Genomic DNA, 25821 nt, shown 5'->3' on the forward strand with positions numbered 1-25821 from the left:
GCTTTTCATGAAAACAAGTATTTCCTTGCAGATACCAATTAGATAGGTGTGCCTGCTTCTCACTGCAGAGCCTGTCTATCCTTAGCAGGAGCTCAGAGAACAGGGGAGAGCAGAAGCACTGTGGGAGCACAGCACAAGAGCATGGAAGAGTATGGAAAAAGCAGGAACCCAGAGACAGCAGAGGAGAAATGGGAAAGGGAGGTGGTGAACAGTGCAGAACACAATAAGAACACTAGAGCAGCAAGAGTGCCAGGGGACCAGAGCATGCCTCCAGCCACCGCTCACTCACTCTTCATGCAAATCCCCCACCCGCATAAGGCCGGCCCTGTGTCGTGGACTCCCTGAAAGGTCTCTATGGATCCCAGGGGTCCATGCTCCCATTCGACAACCACTGATCTAGGTGCACAAAAACATGAACCAGGAGTGTGACGATATGCTGCAGCACTGGTGACCACATTCTCCGCTCATACCATTGTGCACTTCCCCAATCTTCAAGAAGGCAAACTGATTCACAGATTAGTAAAAATATGAATTTTTAAGTTTCTTTATTTACAGACAATAAGTGCATGCACAGCGTAACATTTATAGCAATTCTCACCTTATTTCAAAACTACCCCAGTTCCTCCTCCCACCCAAAAGAAAACAAAATATCTCCCAGCTTGCAGTCTATGTAACACTTTTCTTTGGCCAACTGCATCACTGAATCAGACCAAGATTTGGCCTCTCTTCTTAAAGAGGCTGGTCAAAGCCTACCTGATTCTCAGCAGATCTCAACAATTGACCCGAACATGTGGCTCTTTTAAGTGACCTCTCCCGACATGACATTTGCAGTTGGACCCAACTCAATCGTTACAGTGCAGGAGGAGGCCATTTGGCCCATCGTGTCTGCACTGGTTCTCTGAAAGAACAATTCCCTCAGTTCCATTCCCCCACCTTCTCCCCATAACCCTGCACATTCTTTTTCATATAACTGTCTAATTCCCTTTTGAATGCTTCAATTGAATCTGCCTCCAACACAGGAACTCCTTTCTCATTCAGACCTCGGGCACTAGAGCCACTAATTAAATTGGCTCCTAGCCCTTCCAGAGTTGAGGCTTCTTCAAACTAGCTCCTGCAGGAACTCCAGAGGGTAAAATATACCAATCCTTAATGAGTTAATATTTACCAGAAGCTTTTGAATGTGAGAATGGCTTATCCTTTAGTTTCCAGCAGATGAAGATAGCAATTTCAATGTTTGGTTCATTAGCTCTTGTGTAAACCCATTAACACACTTCACTTTGTCCCCAGCCCAGCTACCTCTATCATAGTGGGAGAAAGGAATCTGAATCTTGGTGAATTAACATTTAAAGATAAAGCATAAGCATGAAATAACTCCTCTGAAAAGAAAACTCCCCTATATTATATTTATACATTACAAGTTTACTTGATATGTTTTGCCTAATTATTTACATGCTAACTAGTTCCATGGTAACATAGTGGTTATGTTTCTGGACTAGTAATCCTGAGGTCTGGGACTAATGATCTGGAGACTTGAATTCAAATCCCACTATGGCAGCTGGGAAATTTAAATTCAGTTAATTAATTAAATCAGTAATGGTGGCCATGAAACTACTGGATTGCTAGAAAAACCCAACTGGTTCAATAATGCCCTTTCGGGATGGAAATCTGCTGTTCTTACCCGGTGTGGCCGATGTGACTCCAGACCCACAGCAATGCGGTTGATTCTTAACTGGCACCTGAAATGGCCGAGCAAGTCACTCAGTTGCCAGCTCCAGCTTCTCAAGGGCAATTTGGAATGGGCAATAAATGCTGGCCTTGCCATCGATGCCCACATCTCATGAATGAATAAAAAATTAAGACATCTTCCATTACAAGACAGTCATTTTCTCCACATTTCGTCACGGTCCTGTAGTTTTTTCCCCCTGGGAATATGCAGTTTGCCTTTAAGGCTTGCAAAGGTTCAGTATTGCTTTAAGAACCAGCAAGCCTCAGGAGTTATAGGAAGGTGCATTTCTGTTGCCTTAGAAATAGCCATTTGGGGACTGCAATTCAAAGGGTGCATTCTCGTTACCATAGATACAGCCAATGGGAGTGAGTCTCAAGTGATACATTTGTTACAATTCAATTTTGAACTGACTTTTAGTTGAAGACAGTTTGTTCTAACAGAACACAGACAGAGGACACACAGCTGTAGTGTTTTGCACCTGAAAAAAAAGCTCTCAACCACTTAAACTGAAGGAATAGGATTTTTGTCTGTTAATTATTATCTCTCAAAATTCTAAAAAAGTCAAGCCAAAACAGAGATCTCTGGTAATTTAAACTGAAGGAAGGGAAGTTAGACTGTGACAACCTTTTATTCCTCAAAAACTCTGAAGACAGACTGATTCTATTGAAAAAGTGTTTGCAAGTCATTAATTGTTGAAATTCGCTGGAGAAGGAAAGCATCACCTACTGCTGGAGTTGGACTACGGACTGTTCTACTGTGGAAGAACCTTTTTTTTCACATCGGACGTGAGGATTTCAAGTAACATTCTGTGAGGACTTCAAGCAACACTGGACTGTAAATTTGCAAGGACTGTAATTGTTTCTATTTAAATGTCGTTTATATTTTCATAGTGTTTAAGAATTTAGTTCTTCTAACTAAAGAGTTAATTTATTGATTTAAAGACACCTGGTTTGGTTAGCCTCATTCGGGAGTTAATAGATGGTACTATTTGGCTGGGTGTTTCTTTAATTTGGAAAGTTTTAAATGATATGTTAAGCGATCTGTGGAGCGACAGGATTGAATTAACAGTGCGTTTTTCCCACCACAAATCAGAATCGTATATTTTGACTGGGGGGCTTTGACTGGAGTGGTCGGTCGTAACAATTTCTCTAAGCAATAATTCCATATGGCCAGAACGTGACGAGTATTTTGAGTGCTAGAATATTCTACAGAACTTTTGAGACAGTACAAGTTACCTTGGCATGAAAGTTTCTTTCCAGTTTCTCCTTGTGTTCTTTGATTTTTTCATTCTGATCTCCCCTTAGCTGCTCAAGTCCCTCAGCTAGTTTGCTCTCATATTCCAGTTGACGACCAGACTCGATTTCCCGTAGTCTATTTTCATGCTTCTTAATATCCATCATTTCCTGCATGAACAAGCATTAACGCAAAGTTAGAGAATAGTCAAACAGTTCTGTGGATTCATCATAAATTTTCCAAATGTGCGCTTTCAAAACAGGATATTAAATTTAAAAATACATTATAAAAGAACCTTCAGAGCTCAAATTTGACCATTTCTAATTAATTGCTGGAATTTTCTACAATGAGAAAACATTAGGGCGGCACAGTGGCGCAGTGGTTAGCACCGCAGCCTCACAGCTCCCGGGACGCGGGTTCGATTCCGGGTACTGCCTGTGTGGAGTTTGCAAGTTCTCCCTGTGTCTGCGTGGGTTTTCTCCGGGTGCTCCGGTTTCCTCCCACAAGCCAAAAGACTTGCAGGTTGGTAGGTAAATTGGCCATTATAAATTGTCACTAGTATAGGTAGGTGGTAGGGAAATATAGGAAAAGGTGGGGATGTTTGGTAGGAATATGGGATTAGTGTAGGATTAGTATAAATGGGTGGTTGATGTTCGGCACAGACTCGGTGGGGCGAAGGGCCTGTTTCAGTGCTGTATCTCTAATCTAATCTAATTTTCAGCATGATGACACTGGATATTAAGTCACCAATACCAGGCACTATGGAATGAGAGATGCAGATTAGGTTATCCACTGTACTTAATTGCCATATTGAGAAAGAAAGGAAAATTGGCAATAGACTCAATGGACTATTGTGCTGATCATAAGAACTTCTATGCAGGGAATGGAGGGTCAGTGGGGCAGAAAGAGATGGATGTTAAAAAATATAATTATATTAAAAAGCGACTTTTATAATCCAGCAATTGAACAAAATACAATTTGTTTAAAAATGCTTGACATATAGCTTCCTCAAAATTCAGATCTTATTCTTCCAACACACAACTCTGCTGGTTCAAATAGGAAAAAATAAAATTTATCTGTAAGCAAAACAAGTCCTTTTACCAACACAGTAAGCTGGGTTTGATGAAAAGAATCCAAGTCTACATCTTCTGGTCTGGGACCTTGTTGGTATATGCCAGCAATGAGCACTTTCACCACAGAGGTGACCCCTAGCAGCCACAGTCTTCTGGGGAACAGTTCTAGATTTACACAACCCCGTGTATAAAAGGGCTTTCTGATTTTACTCCAAAGCTCTAATTATAAAAGAATATGATCCCTTGTTATGGATTCCCTCATCAGAAACCAGTTTATCTATCAATGGTATCAAATTACTATCATTTTAAAGATCTCAATTAGATCACCCCTCAGTCATTTAAATTCAAGGGAATATAAACCATGTTTATGTTACTGTTTCTCGTATTTAATGCTTGAAGCACTACTTTCATTCTGGTGAAAATGCACTGTACTCCCTCCAAAGCCAATATATCCTTTCTGAGGGGTGATGCCCAAAATTGGATGCAGGACTCCAGATGGGGTCTGACCAAACCTCTGCAGTAGCTTTTAGGAATTTGTGTACATGGACATCCAAATCCTTTTGCTCTTTACGTTTATCACCATTAAGAACTAAAGTGGATGACCTCATACATCCCCACACTGAATTCTGTCTTCCACAAGTTTTTCCATACTTATTTAAATTGCTCTATGTCCCTTTGTAACTTCCTGCTCCCATCTGCAAAATGTACTGTGCCTCCTAATTTAGTCACCTGCAAACCTGGATATACAACTCTATTTGTTCACCCAAGTCATTGATACATGGTGAAAAGCTGAGGCCTCAGCACAAAACTTCAGAACTCCACTTGTCAGATCCTGCCAGAGAATGTTTTCTTTCACCCTACTTTCTGTCTTCCACCTCTCAACCAATTACAAATCCATGGCACAGGAATTTCTTGAATTCAGTGTATTTTCAATTTTTCGAACAATCTCTTGTATTTGAACCTTATATGGACTTCCAGGAGGCATTTTATAGACAACATAAAACACCGAAATAGGAGCAGAAGTAGGCCTTATCGCCCCTCGAGCCTGTTTCACCATTCACCAATTCTCTACCTCAACTCCACTTTGCTGCTCTATCCCTATATCCCTCTATTCCCTTAGTGTCCAAAATTATATCTCAGTCTTGAATATACTTAACAAATGAGCATCCACAACCCTCAGTCCTAAATGGCTGACCCTTTTTCCTGAGACTATGACCCCTCGCTCTAAACTCTCCAGACAGGGAGAAAAAAAACCTCGCAGCATCTACCTTGTCAAGCCCACTCAATCTTAGATGTTTCAATGAGATCAGCACTCATTCTTTTCAACTCCAGAGAGTGCAGATCAAAATCCATTGATACTTCCTTGTCCAATATGTTAGTGACCTCCTCAGAAAATGCAACTAGTCAGACATGACCTTCCCTTCCCCACAATTTGTGTTTAACTGATAAGTCTGTCATTTCCTGGTTTCCCCCTCCATCCCTTTTAAATGCAATGATATTTTCCAGCCCAAAAAGGTACAATCCCCAAATCTAACTAACATATTTGCAGTGTCCTTACCCATTTCTTTTAAGCATTTAAGATGAAAACCATCAAGTCCTAGAGACTTGTCTACCTTAAGTCCTAATATTTTCTCCATTACCATTTTCTTAGTCCAGTAACTTCCCTCCTTGGCCTTATATTTTGGTTCCCTTGTACCAATGGTATTTTATCCTCTTCTTCCACTGTGAGCAGGGATGTAAACTGTTCATTCAATAAGTCTGGTATTTGTTTGTTGTCTATTATAGTCTCACCGCCACCTACCTTTAATGGGCTTCCACTAGGTTTCATAGGTTTTGGGCAATCACCTAAAACCTGATAAATTTCTGGAATCCTTGGTGCTGGTTAAGTGCAAAATACATTCAGTGCAATCTAAGTTTCCACGATCTTCTGTGCTAGTTTAAAAAACATCATGCTAGAAGCCTGCCCCACTCACAGAACTGGGCATGGACCCTCCCCACCCGCCAAACTCAGAAGAATTAATCATCATTGTGACTTTCCTCTAATTGCGCCCATTTACAGGCCTTCGAGGCTCTAAAAATTAAATTGGTTTATTGAGGCAAGGACACCAATCGGTATAATTTAAAAGTTTTTGAATGTAAATTAACCAATTACAGTGCCCCAACATAACCAACAAATAGTTCTGTATATTTTTCTTCAAAAAAAAAGACACTCAGTAATTTAAAATAGAGTTTCTCACGTGGTAGTGCCAATTTTGATTAAAAATGCTTAATTCTTTTGTGATAGGTCCATTTTCAGTTGTATTAGTTGAGAAGATTTTATTTTGGTATTAAAACTTAGGATTTCAATGTTTTTTAAAAAAACTGGAAAAGGATTTCAGTGGACATTGAAACACCTGCAAATAGTTGAACTTTATGGATGTTTCGAAAGGAAGTTCAACAAAAGCTGAACTGGTAAATAAGGACTGTAATGCAGGTAATTTCAAGGAAACCAGCAGGAGGTTGATCTCAGAGCTACCCTCTGTTATGACAGGAGAGAATTTATAACTGGGCATGTGACCTGCTTCTGAAAGGTCTTGGTTTCAGTTTGGAACTTCTAAAAGCCAGAACGTTTGGACAAAAAACAGGCATTTGAAATTTGATTTTGACCTGCCTGGAGATCAGAAAACGACCCAGAAAAAGTACTACCTCTCTGTAAAGGAATCCTGCATCTCTTGAGAAGAAATGCTGAATTTCAAATGTGGCAGATTTCTATTGACTCCTGTCTCTGAAGAATCCCTGCATCAAGTGTGGTTCCTGTTGCCTCCTGGGTTTAAGAAATTCTGAATATTGGAAGAAACCTTTTACGGCTGTACTGCTGCTGCAAGACCTAAAAAGATCCTTATTGCTGCACACTTGGTGGAAGACCTTATGTGAGGCCATTTACCGCTGAAGCTCTTTGAACGTCTACCCATCACAGACATCAACCTTGTCTGGAAAGACTTCACGTGGTATCCAACAACTTGACTTTGGGACACCTCACCAAACCAAAAGAACCTCCTTCCAGATCATGACAGTCGAAGTTTCTTTGATTCCTTTCACTGCTATGAAACAGCTGTAAACCAAAATCCTTTTTTCCCGGTTAGCTGGTTTTTGGATGTATGTGTGTGAGGGCTAGGAAGAAATAAGGGGCTTTAATGTCTCAATTTGTATATAGATCTACTTCATTATTGGTTAAGACTCAGTTTTATAATAAACAGATAATTTTGTTGTAGGTTTCAGAAACCTGGTTGGTGTGCTTTATTCAGAGACACAGAGTATCTGATTGGCTGTTTCGGTAAGTGGGGAAAATTTACTGATATGCCGTGACCTGTGGAGAAGTGGGACTGAATTAACAGTGCACTCCTCCCGCCTCGGTCATAACATAGTCAAACTGCACCATGTTACCACTGAAATATATCAAAAGGAACTTTTTTTTTGAAAAAAAGAACTTATGTTAAACAAAATATAGTGTTTTAAAACCCTGCCCGATTACACTGGTTCATACCAGATTGTGTGCTCAATGATATAAAAATGAGTTTGAGCAGAAACTCGAGGAAAGGAATTTCTCAAAACTAGTGCAATTTTGGGCACAATATATGCCAGTATCACCAGCTGCACCCAAAGGAGAAACTCTACCCCACAGTATTTCAATCCTCCTGTAGCAACCTGCGTCTACCCTGGCCACATTTTAACAGCCAGTCCATACAGCTGACAAATCACATTTGCACAAAGGTGCCTCCTATGCCTGACCGTCACTGTATTTATAACACAAAAACAAAAAATTTTGAAAATACTCAGCAGGTCAGACAGCATCTGTGGAGACAAACAGTTAATGTTTCAAGTTGATGACTCTTCATCAGGACAGATTTATGAAAATTTTTCCTGTTAATTTTAACATCCCTTTTTACAGCTCATTTCTTTCTATGCCTTTGATTTTTTTGGAACTTGTCCAGTTTGCTGGATTTCCACTTTTCCTTGTATTTGTGTGAGCCTTTTCTTTTAGCTTATTATCTCTTACCTTATTTATTGTCCATGGTTGCTTAACTACACAAGTGGAGCTTTTGCCTTTTGGAAGTTATGTACTGGTCTTGTACAGTGAAACTTGTAATTTCGGGATACCCAAGGAGCTTATGTCAGGTGTCTCATTTTCAGGTACCCTTATTTTCAAAAGGCTGAATTTGCTGAAAATGCAAACTCTCGGTGGCGCAGTACTAGGACATGTGCAAATGCAGCCTCTTCCGCTGGAACGTCATTGTCTGCAACATTCAGGCAGCTGCCAGGATTAAAGATGGCACCGCTCAATTTATCACAGAAAAAAAATGCAACCTGAATATCCACTCAATGGCTGCCATCGCCACCTCCATCCAACCCCAAAAGTCTCCGGCTCCCCCTGCCATTGATCTTCTCTCTGTCGGTCCCTCCTGCACCAGTCTTCTCAGCGCTGGCAACCCGTTGCCTTCTCTTAAGCACTCGCTACAGCATCACTGGTTTCCCCCTCCGTCAGCCGGTCAGTGCACACCTCGCCACTACTCCCCCCGACCGCCGCACCCCCTACCACCCCGCTCTCCGGCCGCTCATTCCTCGTCTCCCCCCCGCCCGCCCCAGAAGCTAGCTCCAGGTTGCATCACTTCGTTCTCCGTGCGCCACCCGAAGAAGCAAGTCTGCGGTTGGGGGTGAGGGGGCGGGGGAGAAGCGGCCGGTGGGGAGGAGCGGTAGGGGGAGAAAGCATCGAGGTCTGGGACGAGTGGCCGAGGGGTGGGGGGTAGAAAAGGAGGAGAGTGGCCAGAGGGGCGAGTAGCTGAGTTGGGAGGAGCGAGTGGCGGGGATCGAGCTCCAGCCTCAAAGTCCCCCATTCAGCCAGAAAAAACGATTGCGATCGAAACGCAACCTCTCCTCTTTCCACTTTCAGAAACTCACACCGAAGATTGACGCATCTGCGAAGACCAAAGACCAAAGCAGCCAACTGGTGGGGTGGGGGAAGATACCCAAATGAAAGTTGCAATACACGACGACGCTTTACCCCACATGCCTGAAGACCAGGCACATGCGTGAAGAATGACCAGGTGTGGCTAGTTGACGTTTTCTCACGCAGGCGCCAACTAGTCCTGGCAAGACCTAGGCTGCGCACGTGCAGCATCTCACTGACAGCGGCAGATCATTTATGCATGTGTGCAGCTTGGAGCGCTCTAATGGCGCTGGCGGAAGTCACTTTGTTTTCAAAGTTGTCGAATGTACAGTAAACCAGATGAGTCAAATATCCCAGGATTGGCTGTACCTTCTGCAATGTTCCTTTCTTTTTGCAACTTCACTTGGATCGTGCCCAATTCTGAAGCCCTGCCAGCAGGAGGTAATTTAATTTTCTGTTCATTAGGTTTCCAAGTTCAGTGCCATCCCAGGGTCCTTTTCCATTGAAGGAGGAATGTTCATCTCTCCCGTCCCACCTCAATCCCCATTCCCATCTCCATTTCTCCCAGCCCCCTTCCCCTCTCCCCGTCTCACCCCCACATTCCTCAGGCTGCTCCCTAGACCCCATTTCCCAGGCTTCACCTCTCCCCCATCCTATTCCCTTTACCTCCCTCTCCTCAAACCCTCCCACTCACAGGATTTCAGGCCATCCCCCCACTCCAGATGATCGTGGGGCGCTGAATTCACAGTGTGTAACCAGTTGCGACTCTCTGCAGTGATGGCTCTGAGCACCAGTTGCTGATGAACTCAATGGAAAAGGCGAGAAATGATTCTGTTTAAATGAAAACACTTCAACCTTGTGGCTGACTCATGTGTCAGACTGACTATCAGGTGGACTACCATGGGAAATTTATCTGCCAGGCGTTTGGAGGCAGCGTTCGGGATAGGAACCCGATTCCAGGAAACTGTGGAGTGATGTGATGTTCCTCATTACACTTTCCAGCTTCTATGGAATGGGGAGTTCTTCACCCAGCATCCACAGCAGGGAAACTGCTCTAAACCTGGGATAGGGCCTACTAGCATTCAGTTTTAGAGATGGAGTACTTTCTCTGCTGCTATGGGTGTTGCATAAAAAGATCTCCATTTTACAAAAGCTGCTTCTGTCATCCTCTGATACCTTGCATTGACAAATGTGTCCCATGTTTCAACTTGTAAACAGACTTGATGTATTGATGGCTGTCCATAGTTCGTAATTTGCAAGAGTCCGCGGTTTTAAGGTGCAACTTGTGTCTATTACAACGTAAATTACTTGCGACGGTCAGCAAGTGCCAATTTTTTGCCAGTGGCACTGTATGGTACCAAATATATCTTTGAACACTTCCCACTATTTGTCGGCTTATCGATTAACATTTCATCCCAGTTTATTGTGGTCAGTCTATTTCTCAACCAATTGAAATTTGCTTTACTCAAAGTTAAAACTTTTCTTTCTGTCTTTCCCTTCTCTCTCTCCAACCCAATATTAAATTCAATCACATTATGATCACTCTTTACAAAATGTTCCTCTACAATCAGATGGTTAACTAATTCTGTTTTATGCCTCATTGGTAAATCTAGTACGACCTGTTCCATCACCTGTTCTGAAAAACACTGCTGCAGAAAACTGTCCGAAATAATGTTCTAGAAATTTGTTAACTTTATTACTTGAGCTGTTCTGCTTCTCCCAATCTATATAAAAACTAAAAGCACCCATCATAACCACATTGCTTCTGCACCCTAATCTTCATATTTATATGCCCCCCAGTATATCACTAGGTTAGCAAGAAGATCCTAGCAGTCATGCATTTGTTGCTGTTCCTTATTTATGCTCATACTGTTTATATTGCTTCTTCACCCTTACTGAAATCCTCTCTTTCTACTGTTGTAATTGGGTCTTTTATCAATATTATTCCCCCTCCTACTTTCCAAAGATCTTATAGCTTGTAATATTTATTCTCAGATGCCAAAGCTGTTGGCCAAGTGTCTACAACGTCCAGAACATCATGCCCTTTAAACAGATTATGCTTCTAACTCATTTGTTTTATTTCTTACCCTATGTGCTGGCATATAACAAAGTATTTGTAGCTAAGAAACAAGCCATTCAGCCCAATGTTTATACTCCACTCAAGCCTCCTGCTGCCCCTCTTCATCTGACCTTACTGAGATCCTTCTATTCCTTTCTTTCTCATGTTAATACAGTTTCCCCTGGAATGCAACTATGCTATTTGTCTCAACTACTCCCTGGGGTAGCGAGTTCCATGTTCTAACCACTCTCTGTGTAAAGAAGTTTCTCCTGAATTCCCCATTGGATTTTTTAGTGACTATCTTAGAGTTATTGATTCTAGTTCTGATCTCGCCTGCAGGTGGAAACATCTTCTCTATGGCGACCCGGTCAAACCCTTTCATAATCCTGAAGGCCTCTATCAGGTCACCTCTCAGCCTTCTCAGAGAACAGAGCCTGTTCAACCTTTTCTGATAGCTCTAACCTCTGTGCAGAGCTCTACTTTGTAACAGTTCCTACTCCGCCCATGTGCCCAGATGTTCCCCCTGCCCCAACACTTCGATGAGGATGCTCTGAATATTGCTACGCAGGGAATTAAATATGTTATTTTTATTTTACCACTGCAGTTTATTTTTAAACAGGTATATTGTTATTGCTTTCAATAACATCTGTTCCAGAAATATATAGGTGTTATCACTTTTGAAACTTCAATCTTTGCTCTCTCTCATTTTTACCTTTAGATATCTGAACTATCCCTCCCCACGACTATGCCCCTTTCCTGGTTTAAATTATTTTACATGGCCTTATTATTTCTGTTCTCTTATGGAATATAAAGTTCTTTAGACACAATATTGCTCTTTCAGTCATATTTGAAATTAATACACTTTTAAACATATAAGGTTGCACAGGAGATGAAGAATAAGGTAAATGAGCCAGGAACTTTGCCATCAGATGCATTACAGCCCTCCTCAGGAAGGTATTTCATGAGGTAGTTCGAACAGCTGGTTACCGATCACAAAGGGAAACAGATGGTGACAAAGAAAAATCATACTTGTATCAGGTCCCCCATCTCACATCTGGACACAAGTTTCCCAGACATTCACCAATGTTGCCCTGCACACGTACCCATAGGAAACATCCCATCTGATTAACAAAATTCTGTTTGCGACTTTGTATTGGTTGTGCATGCTTGAATGCCTAATATAAAAAGGACAGTAAGGAAATCTGGCTATAGTACTTCTGTAACGTAAAGGAGGTGGGCGATTGCAGCCAACTGAGCCGCTCTGGAATTTAGCACAACTTCATGATCTTTAAACACAGCCAGTGCCACTGATCAATGAGAGTTGATCCTATCAAGGGATCTCGCACAAAAACAGTTGTAACTGCTGTAAACATCAGATGCATACCTTCGCATGGAGGTTTTTCTGAAAATCTAACTTTTCCTGCAACGTTTGTAGTCTGTTTGTCAAGTCGCATTTTTGTACCCTTTCATCTTGTAGTTGTGTTTTGGCATCATTTGCAATTGAATTAACCTAAAGTAAAATGAAACAGATAACATGAGTATCAACGTCTTTTTTGAGGAGGGGAGGGATCAAGGTTGCTGGTACACCATGCTTACTTTTGCAATTTGAACTTGGGCTTCAGACAGCTCTTTCTCCAAGCTCCTCTTCTCACTCAGATATGTTGCCACCTCAGCCTCTTTGGAGTTCAGTAAAGTTTCCAGATCTCTTACCCGGGCCAAAGAAGATTTCAACTCAGATTCCTTTTTTGTATTTCTGGAAGAATAGAACATTACATAGGATTTTCATTCCAATTATTTCTACTTGGACTGGAGTTAATTTATTTTACTAGTTCTAAAATTTGACATATTAAAATCAAAGCACATCTGCTGCTTTTGTATCGAAGCAAAAGGACTTGCAAAACAAAACACACTTCCTCACATTAAACAAAAATCTTTCTTACAATTACTTTAAAAAGCACCAGCCAGTAGATCAGTGCTGCAGTAGAATTTGCCCCTGTAAAGAACTACAGGCCCAACTAATTTGCCTTGCATAATACAATGATAACAGAGTTGCTGACTAGTTATTGTAATTAATCTCTCTCAATTAGTTTACAACACACATGACCTGGGAAAATGCAAGTGGTGGAGAGCTTTGACAACCACAGGTTCAAAGTCACCAGCTGCTTCCAAGCATGAAATAACTCAGATATTGGGCTGGATTTTACAGCAACCTCTGCCCCCCAACCACCCCCCATCCCGCAACATTGGTGGTCTTGCCGGGGCAGAGGCAGAAAATGCATTCAGGAGAGGCCCACCACGAGCCGCGACACAGAGGCCCGGCGCGATATTGCCAGTGGCGGTGAGGCCTCGTGGTGGACCCCCGCCGCTTGAAGACGGGAGCAAAATCTGCATATTTTTAAAAATGCAAATGAATTAATTACTTACTTACCTGCTCCCGTGTCTGTCCCACTCTGATATTGGTGCCAGTGGCTGGCACTCCCACACCTCTGTCCGGAGATCCAAGGTGGAACACTGGTGGGGGTTGGGGGGTTGGAGGGGGGGGGGGGGGGGGAGGGTGGGGGGAAGAGAGCAGGTAAGTTTCTCTATGCAGGGTGGGGGAGCGACATCACAGTAATTTAATTAGTCTCAGAAATGGTGGGAAGAGATAAAGCTTAAGGTGTGTGAACTTGGCAGGGGTTGGGGAGAGGGGAAATCACGTGCACCAGATAAGTGTTTTGGGGAGGGGTGAAAAAAAAAAGAGGGCAGGTACTTAATTTATGGTTATTTGGGGGGGGGGGGAGGGGGCGCGCGGGATCAAACTTATTTAATTTTTAAAAATGTCCCTTTAAATTTTAAATTGCAATGTAGGGTACAAAGCCCTTTAAAAGTGGTGTCGGTGTCTGCACAGTGATGCCTGACTCCGTTGCCGGGACGGACTGCCCGTCCCCTCAACATCATCAGGAGGGCGCTGGGAGGGGTGGGGGGGAACGCACCACCCCATCCATTTAAATGAGTCGCTGTGTTTAATATTGCAGCAGCTCTGTGAAGTACCGCCCGTGTGTGCAGGCCCCCATTATTTATGGCCACTGCCGATTTCAGCAGCGGCAATGTAAAATCCAGCCCACTGTATCCCAAAATATTGTTTTCTGAAAGAAATCTGTTCGATCTGCATTTGAATTAATCGATATTAATGGCTTCCACCATCTCCCTATGGAGTTTATTGCACTGATTATTTCAGGTTCTACTGTTCTGGGAAGACAGAATTTCTTATCAAGGTCTTGATTATCTCGTCCCTTTCGGATCCTACCAACAGCAATCATATCAGCTCGAAACCTTCTATTTTCCAGTCAGAACATGTCCAATAACAATCAGATTTTTTAATCCCCTTTCATCATTCCGATTCCTCTATTCTGTATCCTTTCAATTGTTGCAAAATCTCTTTTTGCATTGTGACAACCAAAACTGTATTCTAAGTGCAGTCATGCCAATGATTTATAAATAGGCAGGATTACCTCAATTTCAGCTCAATATTGAACGTTTAATCCATCCCATCTGATTTGCTTTACTCACTGCTGCTTAGCATTGTTGAAATACCATCAATATGCTGAATGGTTTGAAGCCAACATGCTCAAGGAAACAACAACAAAAGTAAATATAAAGTTTTGCTAAATACATATATGATACGTAAACTAAAAAAAAACCTTTAAAAGGAATCATATTGATATACCATTTGTACATATTTTATCTGCAAACAGGTTTCAAACAGCAGCTGGACCAGGGGGTCAGATGAATGTTCTACAAAAATATTTTGACTGCCTTCCCAGCAAAATGCCTGAAAAGCATCAATTCTGATGAGATAATGAGTGCCAATGGATGTTGTTATGAGTCAAACCAACTAGAGGCAGGAGGGCAAAATGCATTGCTTGGGAAGCAATTCCATACACATATCACAAGCTACTTATGTAAATATGGGTTTATAATTATAGTTATAGTTAGCATGAAACTGCAACTCATATGGATGACAAAATCCCATCAACAACAGGAATGGATGGGCTGGCTAACCTCGGACATGCTGAGATTTGTAAGCCCATGAACTCAGACACATCTATGAATAGATCAGTATGTCTACATGCATTTCCTGTCATTATTCCCCAAACCCCCCAACTCCATCACTATAAATTCCTCTTTCCATATTCATACTGGAAGCTGCCTATTGGAGACTTGCCAGTAAAGTGGCATATTGCCTCTAATGTGATGCTGCAGCACCATCACAGACAGAATGATGTAAATATAAATGTGACATGTATAATTTATGCCAAGAAATGGGGATACAAAAATTTACCTGGGGATTGCACTTGGGCTTAATTCTCTGTGTGTAAAGTCACATAACATTGACTAGCAAATGAAATCAAACCACAAAATTTAAATATGGAAATGACAGGGTGACCAGAGAATATGAAACAAGACTGGTTACATCAAAAGCTTAATAAATAGAATAGCCCATCAACTCTACGCTGCATCTTGGTAATGGGAAAACAGTAGATTAGTGTACATTTCATCATTTCAGAACCTTGGTTCTCCAAACTCTGGAAACAACTAAACAGAAAAATTTACTAAAGACTTTTGCTGTACTACAAACACCTTTGACAAATGTGTTAAAGTCATTTGCTGTTTTTAGTATGGTACAGTTGTTTTTTGAAAATGAAAATCATGGACCCAGTTACATTCCACTGTCTCATTAGCAACCACTTCAGCCAACAGAATTTGCAGTTAGAATGATGAAATGAAAAAGTGTCCAAATTAATCATTTCAACTGAATTGTGGTATATATGTTTTATCAGGCCATTGGGCATTTTCATTACATTTTACCAGCTGAACAGGGTTGATGAGCTTTCTTTGGAACAGTTGTACTTCCACTAAGAGCAATGCAAGTTTAAAACTGGAACAATTACTTTGTTTTAAGTCCCGGAGTTTAGTCGGGTGTGCAACTGATGATCTAAAATTGTCCACGGCTCTAGAGACAAACCTGCAACCATCAAATGTTGAATTCAGCAATAATCCAATCGAATTTGGAAGACAAAAGCTATTGTTGCACTCCCTCGTGTTCATAAGCAGCTGTATGAAAATTTCATGAGCTAACACAGTACTTTAATGGAAAGTCAAGTGACATTAATGGAACCAATCCCTTTTTAAAAACAATCAAGTAATGCCAGCTGTGGCTCAGTGGTGGTATTCTCACCTCTGAATCAGAAGATTGTAGGCTCAAGTTTATAAGGACACGAGAGAGACTCACGGTTGGTGTGTTGCCTCCCAGGTGCCAGGGTACGTGATGTCTCGGATCGTGTTTTTGGGATCCTCAAGGGGGAGGGGGAGGGGGAGCAGCCCCAAGTCGTGGTACACATAGGCACCAACGACATAGGTAGGAAGACAGATGGGGATTTAAGGCAGAAATTCAGGGAGCTAGGGTGGAAGCTTAGAGCGAGAACAAACAGAGTTGTTATCTCTGGGTTGTTGCCCGTGCCACGTGCTAGCGAAGTGAGGAATAGGGAGAGAGAGGAGTTGAACACGTGGCTGCAGGGATGGTGTAGGAGGGAGGGTTTTGGTTTCCTGGATAATTGGGGCTCTTTCTGGGATAGGTGGGACCTCTACAAACAAAACGGTCTTCACCTGAACCAGAGGGGTACCAATATCCTGGGGGGAAGATTTGCTAGTGCTCTTCGGGGGGGTTTAAACTAACTCAGCAGGGGGATGGGAACCTAAATTGTAGTTCCAGTGTGCAGGATGTTGAGAGTAGTGAGGTCAGGGATAAGGTTATAAGGACACAAGAGGGCACTGGCAAGCAAGAGCTTGGTTTAAAATGTGTCTACTTCAACGCCAGGAGCATCCGGAATAAGGTGGGTGAGCTTGCAGCATGGGTTGGTACCTGGGATCTCGATGTTGTGGCCATTTCAGAGACATGGGTAGAGCAGGGACAGGAATGGATGTTGCGGGTTCCGGGATTTGGATGTTTCACTAAGAACAGAGAAGATGGTAAAAGAGGGGGGGGTGTGGCATTGTTAATCAAGGAAAGTATTACAGCGGCAGAAAGGACGTTTGAGGACTCGTCTACTGAGGTAGTCTGGGCCGAGGTTAGAAACAGGAGAGGAGAGGTCACCCTGTTGGGAGTTTTCTATAGACCTCCAAATAGTTCCAGAGATGTAGAGGAAAGGATAGCAAAGATGATTCTTGACAGGAGCGAGAGTAACAGGGTAGTGGTTATGGGGGACTTTAACTTTCCAAATATTGACTGGAAATACTATAGTTCGAGTACTTTAGATGGGTCTGTTTTTGTCCAGTGTGTGCAGGAGGGTTTTCTGACAGTATGTAGACAGGCCAACCAGGGGCGATGCCACATTGGATTTGGTACTGGGTAATGAACCCGGCCAGGTGTTAGATTTAGAAGTTGGTGAGCACTTTGGTGATAGTGATCACAATTCGGTTAGGTTTACCTTAGCGATGGGCAGGGACAGGCATATACAGCAGGTCAAGAATTATAGCTGGGGGAAAGGAAATTATGATGCGATTAGGCAAGATTTAGGATGCGTAGGATGGGGAAGGAAACTGCAGGGGATGGGCACAATCGAAATGTGGAGCTTATTCAAGGAGCAGCTACTGCGTGTCCTTGATAAGTATGTACCTGTCAGGCAGGGAGGAAGTTGTCGAGCGAGGGAGCCGTGGTTTACTAAAGAAGTTGAAGAGCTTTTCAAGAGGAAGAAGAAGGCTTATGTTAGGATGAGACGTGAAGGCTCAGTTAGGGCGCTTGAGAGTTACAAGCTAGCCAGGAAGGATCTAAAGGGAGAGATAAGAAGAGCAAGGAGAGGACACGAGAAGTCATTGGCAGATAGGATCAAAGAAAACCCTAAGGCTTTCTATGGGTATATCAGGAATAAAAGAATGACTAGAGATAGGTTAGGGCCAATCAAGGATAGTAGTGGGAAGTTGTGTGTGGAATCGGAGGAGATAGGGGAAGTGTTAAATGAATATTTTTCGTCAGTATTTACAGTGGAGAAAGAAAATGTTGTCGAGGAGAATACTGGGATACAGACTACTAGGCTAGATGGGATTGAGGTTCACAAGGAGGAGGTGTTAGCAATTTTGGAAAGTGTGAAAATAGATAAGTCCTCTGGGCCAGATGGGATTTATCCTAGGATTCTCTGGGAAGCCAGGGAGGAGATTGCAGAGCCTTTGTCCTTGATTTTTATGTCGTCATTGTCGACAGGAATAGTGCCGGAAGACTGGAGGATAGCAAATGTCCCCTTGTTCAAGAAGGGGAGTAGAGACAGCCCTGGTAATTATAGACCTGTGAGCCTTACTTCGGTTGTGGGTAAAATGTTGGAAAGGGTTATAAGAGATAGGATTTATAATCATCTTGAAAAGAATAAGTTCATTAGAGATAGTCAGCACGGTTTTGTGAAAGGTAGGTCGTGCCTCACAAACCTTAGAGTTTTTTGACAAGGTGACCAAACAGGTGGATGAGGGTAAAGCAGTGGATCTGGTCTATATGGATTTCAGTAAGGCGTTTGATAAAGTTCCCCACGGTAGGCTATTGCAGAAAATACAGAAGTATGGGATTAAAGGTGAATTAGTGCTTTGGATCAGAAATTGGCTAGCTGAAAGAAGACAGAGGGTGGTGGTTGATGGTAAATGTTCATCCTGGAGTATAGTTTCTAGTGGTGTACCGCAAGGATCTGTTTTGGGGCCACTGCTGTTTGTCATTTTTATAAATGACCTGGATGAGGGTGTAGAAGGGTGGGTTAGTAAATTTGCGGATGACACGAAGGTCGGTGGAGTTGTGGATAGTGCCGAAGGATGTTGTAGGTTACAGAGGGACATAGATAGGCTGCAGAGCTGGGCTGAGAGATGGCAAATGGAGTTTAATGCGGAAAAGTGTGAGGTGATTCATTTCGGAAGGAGTAACAGGATTGCAGAATACTGGGCTAATGGGAAGATTCTTGGTAGTGTAGATGAGCAGAGAGATCTTGGTGTCCAGGTACATAAATCCCTGAAAGTTGCCACCCAGGTTAATAGAGCTGTTAAGAAGGCATATGGTGTGTTAGCTTTTATTAGTAGGGGGATCGAGTTTAGGAGCCACGAGGTCATGCTGCAGCTGTACAGAACTCTGGTGCGGCCGCACCTGGAGTATTGCGTGCAGTTCTGGTCACCGCATTATAGGAAGTATGTGGAAGCTTTGGAAAGGGTGCAGAGTAGATTTACTAGGATGTTGCCTGGTATGGAGGGAAGGTCTTACGAGGAAAGGCTGAGGGACATGAGGTTGTTTTCGTTAGAGAGAAGGAGGAGAGGAGGTGACTTAATAGAGACATATAAGATAATCAGAGGGTTGGACAGGGTGGATAGTGAGAGCCTTTTTCCTCAGATGGTGATGGCAAACACGAGGGGACATAGCTTTAAGTTGAGGGGTGATAGATATAGGACAGATGTCAGAGGTAGTTTCTTTACACAGAGAGTAGTAGGGGCGTGGAACACCCTGCCTGCAACAGTAGTAGACTCGCCAACTTTAAGGGCATTTAAGTGGTCATTGGATAGACATATGGATGAAAATGGAATAGCGTAGGTCAGATGGTTTCACAGGTCGGCGCAACATCGAGGGCTGAAGGGCCTGTACTGCGCTGTAATGTTCTACGTTCTATGTTCTAAGTCTCACTCCAGAGACGTGAGCACATGGGATGCCCTGAATTCATGAAATGTGCTGATATAAATGGAAGGCTTTTTTCTATAAGCATGTAGGATGCCAACTTTAACTCTGAGACAACCAAATTAGTTTGGTTAGAACAACATCTACATTCTACACATTTGCATGGAATATTCCAACTCTGGCCTAACTAATACCTTGTTCAAATTCAATATTGTTTCCTTGTTTTTTTATATTCAAGGTTCCTTTGCCTTTTACTGTTTAGTTGGCCTCTTTCTGTGCTTTAAACTTTCTGTGATTCTATGAGTGTCTGCAATTCCACTCTTTATACATCTAGCAAAATAATGTACTTCACACTACTCTAAATTCAACTGAACCTGTTGCTAATCTGCCCATTCTGGAAACGGGCCTGCTTTCTTCTCATGGCAGGCCATGCATCAAATTCAGTATCAGAAAACTTCAACACTATTCTTCCTGAACCAGCGTCCAAATTGTTTTTATAACTGGAATACAGTTATCAACTGTAATAAAAAAAAAGTGGGTGATTAAACTACAGATTTCTTTACTGCACATGAAACCGATTCTTGATGTAATTTGACTGGGTGTGGCATCAAGGAGCCCTAGCAAAAAACTGCGTCAATGGGAAATGGGGGGAAACTCTCCACTTGCTGGAGTCATACCTAGAACAAAAGATGGTTGTGGTTGTTGGAGGCCAATCATATTAACCCCAGGATATTGCTCCAGGAGTTCCTCAGGGTAGTGTCCTAGGCCCAACCATCATCAGTTGCTTCAACAACGACCTTCCCTCCATCGTAAGGTCAGAATTGGGTGTCTTTGTTGATGGCTGCATAGCGTTCAGTACCATTCACAATTCCTCAGATACTGAATCAGTCTCTGTCCGCAAGCAGCAAGACCTGGGAAACATTCAAGTTTAGGCTGATAAGTGGCAACTAACAGTTGCACTACACAAGTGCTAAGCAATGACCATCTCCAACAAGAGAGAATCTAGCCATCTCCCCTTGACATTCAATGACATTACCATCACTGAATCCACCACCAACTACATCCTGGGCTTACCATTGACCAGAAACTTAACCAAACTAGCCATATAAGTTATGTGGCTACAAGAGCAGGACACAGACTAAGAATTATTCTGCAGCGAGTAACTCACCTCCCAACTCCCCAGAGCCTGGACAAGGCACAAGTCAGGATTGTGAAGGAATGCTCTTTCACTTGTCTGGATGAGTGCAACTCAAACACCACTCAATAAGCTCAACACTATCCATGACAAAGCATTCTGCTTGATCAGTACCCCATTCAACATCACAACTTGCCAAGGCTCCTTCAATAGTACTTTCCAAACTCATGACCTCTACCACCTAAAAGAACAAGGGCAGCTGGTGCTGTGGAACACCACCACCACCTGTAAGTTCACTTCCAAATTATACACGGTCACTGTTGCTAGATCAAAATCTTGGAACCCGCACCCCCCCTCCCTCCCCCTCCCCCTCCCCAACAGCACTGGGGGTGTACCTGCACCACGTGGAATGCAGCCGTATACGGCTGCAGCTCACCACCACCTCCTCAATGTGGGCAATTAAGGATGGACAATAAAGGCTGCCATTGCCAGCAATGCTCACATCCCAAGAAAGAATAAAAAAGTAATTCAGATTTTAAACTCCCCTGGTCTTTAATTGTGCTATAATCTTCATTGACAACTAGTAAATAATATACTCAGTAACCTCATATGAACAACTCTGTTGCAATGTCTATGTACATTATATACTAAATATAACCATTACTCAGTACCATTTTCTAAAATTCATACTTTTGGGCTTTCAATAATTATTACAGGTTTCTTTTGAAAAAAAAACTCCTCGTCTTTGTTTCACCATCAACTTAGTTTTCAAAATAAGAGTAGTTTGCTACTCAAATGATGATGTTTCTCTAAAATAACTTCAGAGTAATTTAAATTATTCACAAAAGGTCTATAATTCTAGCCAGATGGTTCCTGTAGAAAGAATATGGTAAAATAGATTGCCTTCTCACTTGTTAAAGCACATCATGTTGTCCTCAAACAGATCAATGAGGAAATGACCACCACCCACGTGAATTATGACACCAGGCAGGCTATTGAAGTTTAATCAAGGGGTACAGTGACTGGGCGGGAAAGTGAGGCTGAATCGCAAGATCAGACATGATCATTTTGAATGGCAGAGCAGGTTTAATGGGCCATATGGTCTACTCCTGCTCCTATTTCTTGTGTTCATGCATGGGGCCAATCCCCAATATCGCACAGCTTGTAGTGTCTCACACAAAGACATGTAGACCACAAGGACACCCAGCACTCAATTTTTACATTTGCAAAATACAGACATCTACATTCACAATACAATCACTTACAAACCTGCATATCCCACACCTATTCGATGAAATTACCATATCTGAATCCATCTCCCAAGTCTTGGCTTTGGTAATGTGATGGTTTCATAGCAACATCTAGCAACAGCTGTTGTCCTTCAGAAGGCCAGTTAAAAAGTGAAAATTCCTCTTAAATACAAAACTCTCAACTTTACTTTCTGCAATTTTGAGAATTAGAATGTACATCAGCAAGTGCGTCTCTCAAATTAATTTTAAATGGTGGAGAATTAACTTTATTAAAAACTTAGTTATAAAAGAGATCAAGTGGAAGAATTTGGGACTTAATCATTTTGTACATTTAAAATAAAATATCAATAGTCAAAGAAAGTTGAACATGGAAAACGTTGGGAAAAAATGAACACTTTCCCCACAGCCAGTTCATGGCCCACTGCTCAGACCCATTAATACATCATTCAAGGGTAGGGTCAAATCTAGTTTTCCACTCTACCATAACCAGCCAATAACTGCATTACCAATTATTGTCCTGAACCAGCCAATGATAGATTAAGCTCTAAGCAAGGGTAGAATAGATAAACTTTACAAAATCACAAAGGAGTTCCTAGGAGTACTAAAAATGGCTATTTGCTCAAAAAGATATTAATCTGCCAACTGGGTGAACCTTTAGACATGCCCATGGTGCATGGAACAATTAACACTTAACCCTTTCACATCTTCAGCAAGTGCTATAGAGACAATGATTACAGATATCACCCCATAAAGGGTACAAGGAATGTAGTGGATATCTTGAAGGGAGTAAGATGGAGGCTGGCTTTAAAAGAATTTTTTTATACTAGTTCTAATGAATTTGATCAGCCCATGCAAATTGACTATATCATGATGCCATTATTGTTATGAGAATCTCCTAAAAATTATCAGTTAAAAAGTATTTCAGATCTCAATTACTATTACTAGTTTTCAGCGATAACTGATATTGCATTAATGGTACAGTTCTGAAGAAGGGTCACTGACCTGAAACTTTAACTCTACTTCTCTCTCCACAGATGCTGCCAGACCTGCTGATTATTTCCAGCATTTCTTATTTTTATTTCTAAAGATATTTGTTAGTTTCTCTTGAAAATTAGTCAATAAAACCAACAAATAATTTCAGAGCATGACAGGCCCCCCATTTTACTTTTATTTTTAGTTATTTTTTCTTTTTTGTGTTTATTTTAATTTAGTTTGTTCAGTATGTTTCTACTGTGCCTACCCACTGTGTTTTATTTCATGTTTGTGCTTGTGGCTGTTCAGTTTTCAGTCCATTAACACCCTATCTGCACTAATGCTTTGTCTTTCAGCACACCATTAACATATTGTTTGCAATTGCTCCATGACCTTCTGGTCAGCTATTCTGCGACCTTGTCCTGTCAATACCTTCTCGTTTGTCATCTCTTGCCCCACCCCACTTTACTTGCTTAAAATCTTTTACATTTCTTATATCTGCCAGTTCTGATGAAAGGTCACTAACCTGAAACATTAACTCTGCTTCTCTCTCCACAGATGCTGCCAGACCTGCTGAGTATTTCCAGCGCTTCTTGTTTTTATAACAAATAATTCTGCTGTGACTCTTTCTTCATCTGCTACTCTGGGGGAAAATACATATTCTCTACTTTCATTTGCGGGTTGGCAGTTTTGTGCTTTTTTAGTTCACACAAACATCCAAGTTAAATAACCTGCCTATGTCCACTTTTGCAATGGTTCTCATCATCTTATGGAACCAAATTATATCCCCACTCAAAAACCCTCAGTGTCCATGTCTCTATAACTTTAAAGTCCCAATCTATCCAAAGTGCAGGCCTCCCAAAATTTGCAAATGTGGAATGAACAGTTTGTGACCATTATTGAATACCCTTTAGATACATCATTGTGTGCCATCCCATTGACGTTTAGAATCTCATTTAGTCAACTGGCTGGTGACCACTTGACAATTCTTTTGATTTTTTTTTAAAAGGCTGCTTGCATTTAAATCCTGACTGTTGGAGATCCCATGTCTACCGGTTGGGTGACAAGAGCAACAACTACTAACTTGGTTCTCCACATAATTTGTCAACTTATATTACGTCCTACCATTTATAATCAGAATGGAGAAAATAAATGCTAACTTTTTGAATGGAGGAATCCACCAGCTGGGAAGCACTGATGGGTTTCAATTGGGTTGAGGTGCCTGTATTGCTCTCACCTGCCCTGTAAGTTGCGGTGCTCCTCATTGACTGAGTTCAGCTCGATCCGCAGCCGATCCCGCTCGCTGGCCGCCCTGTCCTGCGCCTTACTGGTGTCGGCCAGCTTGGTCTCATAGCGGGAACGGCTGTCGGCGCTGTCCTCTTGCAAGTCGGCGAGTTGCTGCAGCAGCGTTTGCTTCTCCGTCTCCAGCAAGAGGTTCCGCTCGATGCAGGCGGCGAGCCGGTCATTGAGCTGCTGCAGATCCTCCTTCTCCTGGAGCCGGCTCATGTTGCCCGGGCTCTGCTTCGCCCCGGAGCCCGGCCGGCGGTGCGGAGTAGAGGATCTCAGAAACATTTCCTTCACAGTTTGAGATCAGTTCTGCCACCCAACCTATAGTCCAACTGCATTAAATAGCTCAATAAAACACCGCTGTTCGTCACGGTATCGAATAATAAAATCAGAAGTTGCACTTCGACCTAAGGCCTAGTTTGTTTCTGGGAGGAAGGATAGGTGAGTAAGATACCATTGGGTAGGTTTATATTGTGTCACATAGTTTTACGAAAAGATCTTCTATTCACCATTAGACTGTTTCCATCGCTGCACCGTTTTAAAGTGTTATTTCTAACATGTTAAATGTGTTGGAAACATAGTCAAGGATAATCCACGTGGTTTAAAGCCATCATTATTTAAAACAGCCAACATTGGACAGATTTTGAGTGTGCCTATTTTTGACAGACGAGTAATGGGGAGTGTCATAAACAGGGAAGCTCCACAATGCCTTGCCATCTGAGGAGGGAGCCCAGCTTCTGCATGTCTTTTCTCATCAAACACTTTGGGTTGCCACAGTGTCATCAAACAAAGCTAATCCCCCTCTTAGAGGGGCGCAACTAATAGTAAGTTAGATAATTAAAAAATCACAAAGCTTATCGAATTTAGTATTATTCCCTTTGTCAACTGTGCCCTCCAGTTCCTACGGTGCCCACCAGTCACAGAAGACCTCAAGCGTACCAGCATGTACCAACATGCTGCCTCTCCAGGACCACCCAGGTGTGGACAAGGCCATGGAAGATTGGGAGGCAGCCAGAGCAATCAGATTCTGGGTGTGAGATTTTAAGCTACCAGCTGTAAGCAAGATTTGATAATCACACAATTACTCCATGTAGCACCTCAGGACAAAACTTAAACATTTATTATTTCTAATTTGCTGCCCCTGTTGTAACTGATTCAAAAACAATGAAAAAGACTGCATTTATATAGTGCCTTTCATGACCACAGCATGCTCCAAAGTGCTTAACAGCCAATGAAGTACTTTTGAAGTGTATCACTGTTGTAATGTGGGAAACACAGCAGCCAATTTGAGCACAGCAAGCTCCCACAAATAGTAATGTGATAATGGCCAAATAATCTATTCTGGTGATGTTTATTAAGTAATAAATGTGGCCAGGACACTGGGAATAACTACTCTGCTCTTTCTTTGAGATCGTGCCCTGGGATCTTTTATATCCACCTGAGAGAGTAGACAGGGCTTTGGGTTTAACATCTCATTTGAAAGACTGCATC

The 25821-nt window shown here is 42.2% G+C and overlaps 1 protein-coding gene across 1 annotated transcript in view; it reads right to left on the reverse strand.

The window, feature by feature from the left end:
- LOC137352312 (lamin-B3-like) overlaps positions 1-24761 on the reverse strand; it is a 58741-nt gene extending 33980 nt beyond the window's left edge. Inside the window, exons 1-4 of the mRNA XM_068017597.1 lie at positions 24281-24761; positions 12612-12768; positions 12400-12525; positions 2962-3129 (exon numbers count right to left, since the gene is read on the reverse strand). Coding sequence (XP_067873698.1) covers positions 2962-3129; positions 12400-12525; positions 12612-12768; positions 24281-24615 — 786 coding nt within the window. The 5' untranslated portion in view covers positions 24616-24761. The remainder of the gene's footprint in view (positions 1-2961; positions 3130-12399; positions 12526-12611; positions 12769-24280) is intronic.
- Between the last annotated feature and the right edge of the window lie 1060 nt (positions 24762-25821).

The sequence above is a fragment of the Heterodontus francisci genome, chromosome 38, assembly GCF_036365525.1.
Source record: "Heterodontus francisci isolate sHetFra1 chromosome 38, sHetFra1.hap1, whole genome shotgun sequence".
In the NCBI taxonomy this organism is placed as follows: Eukaryota; Metazoa; Chordata; class Chondrichthyes; order Heterodontiformes; family Heterodontidae; genus Heterodontus; species Heterodontus francisci.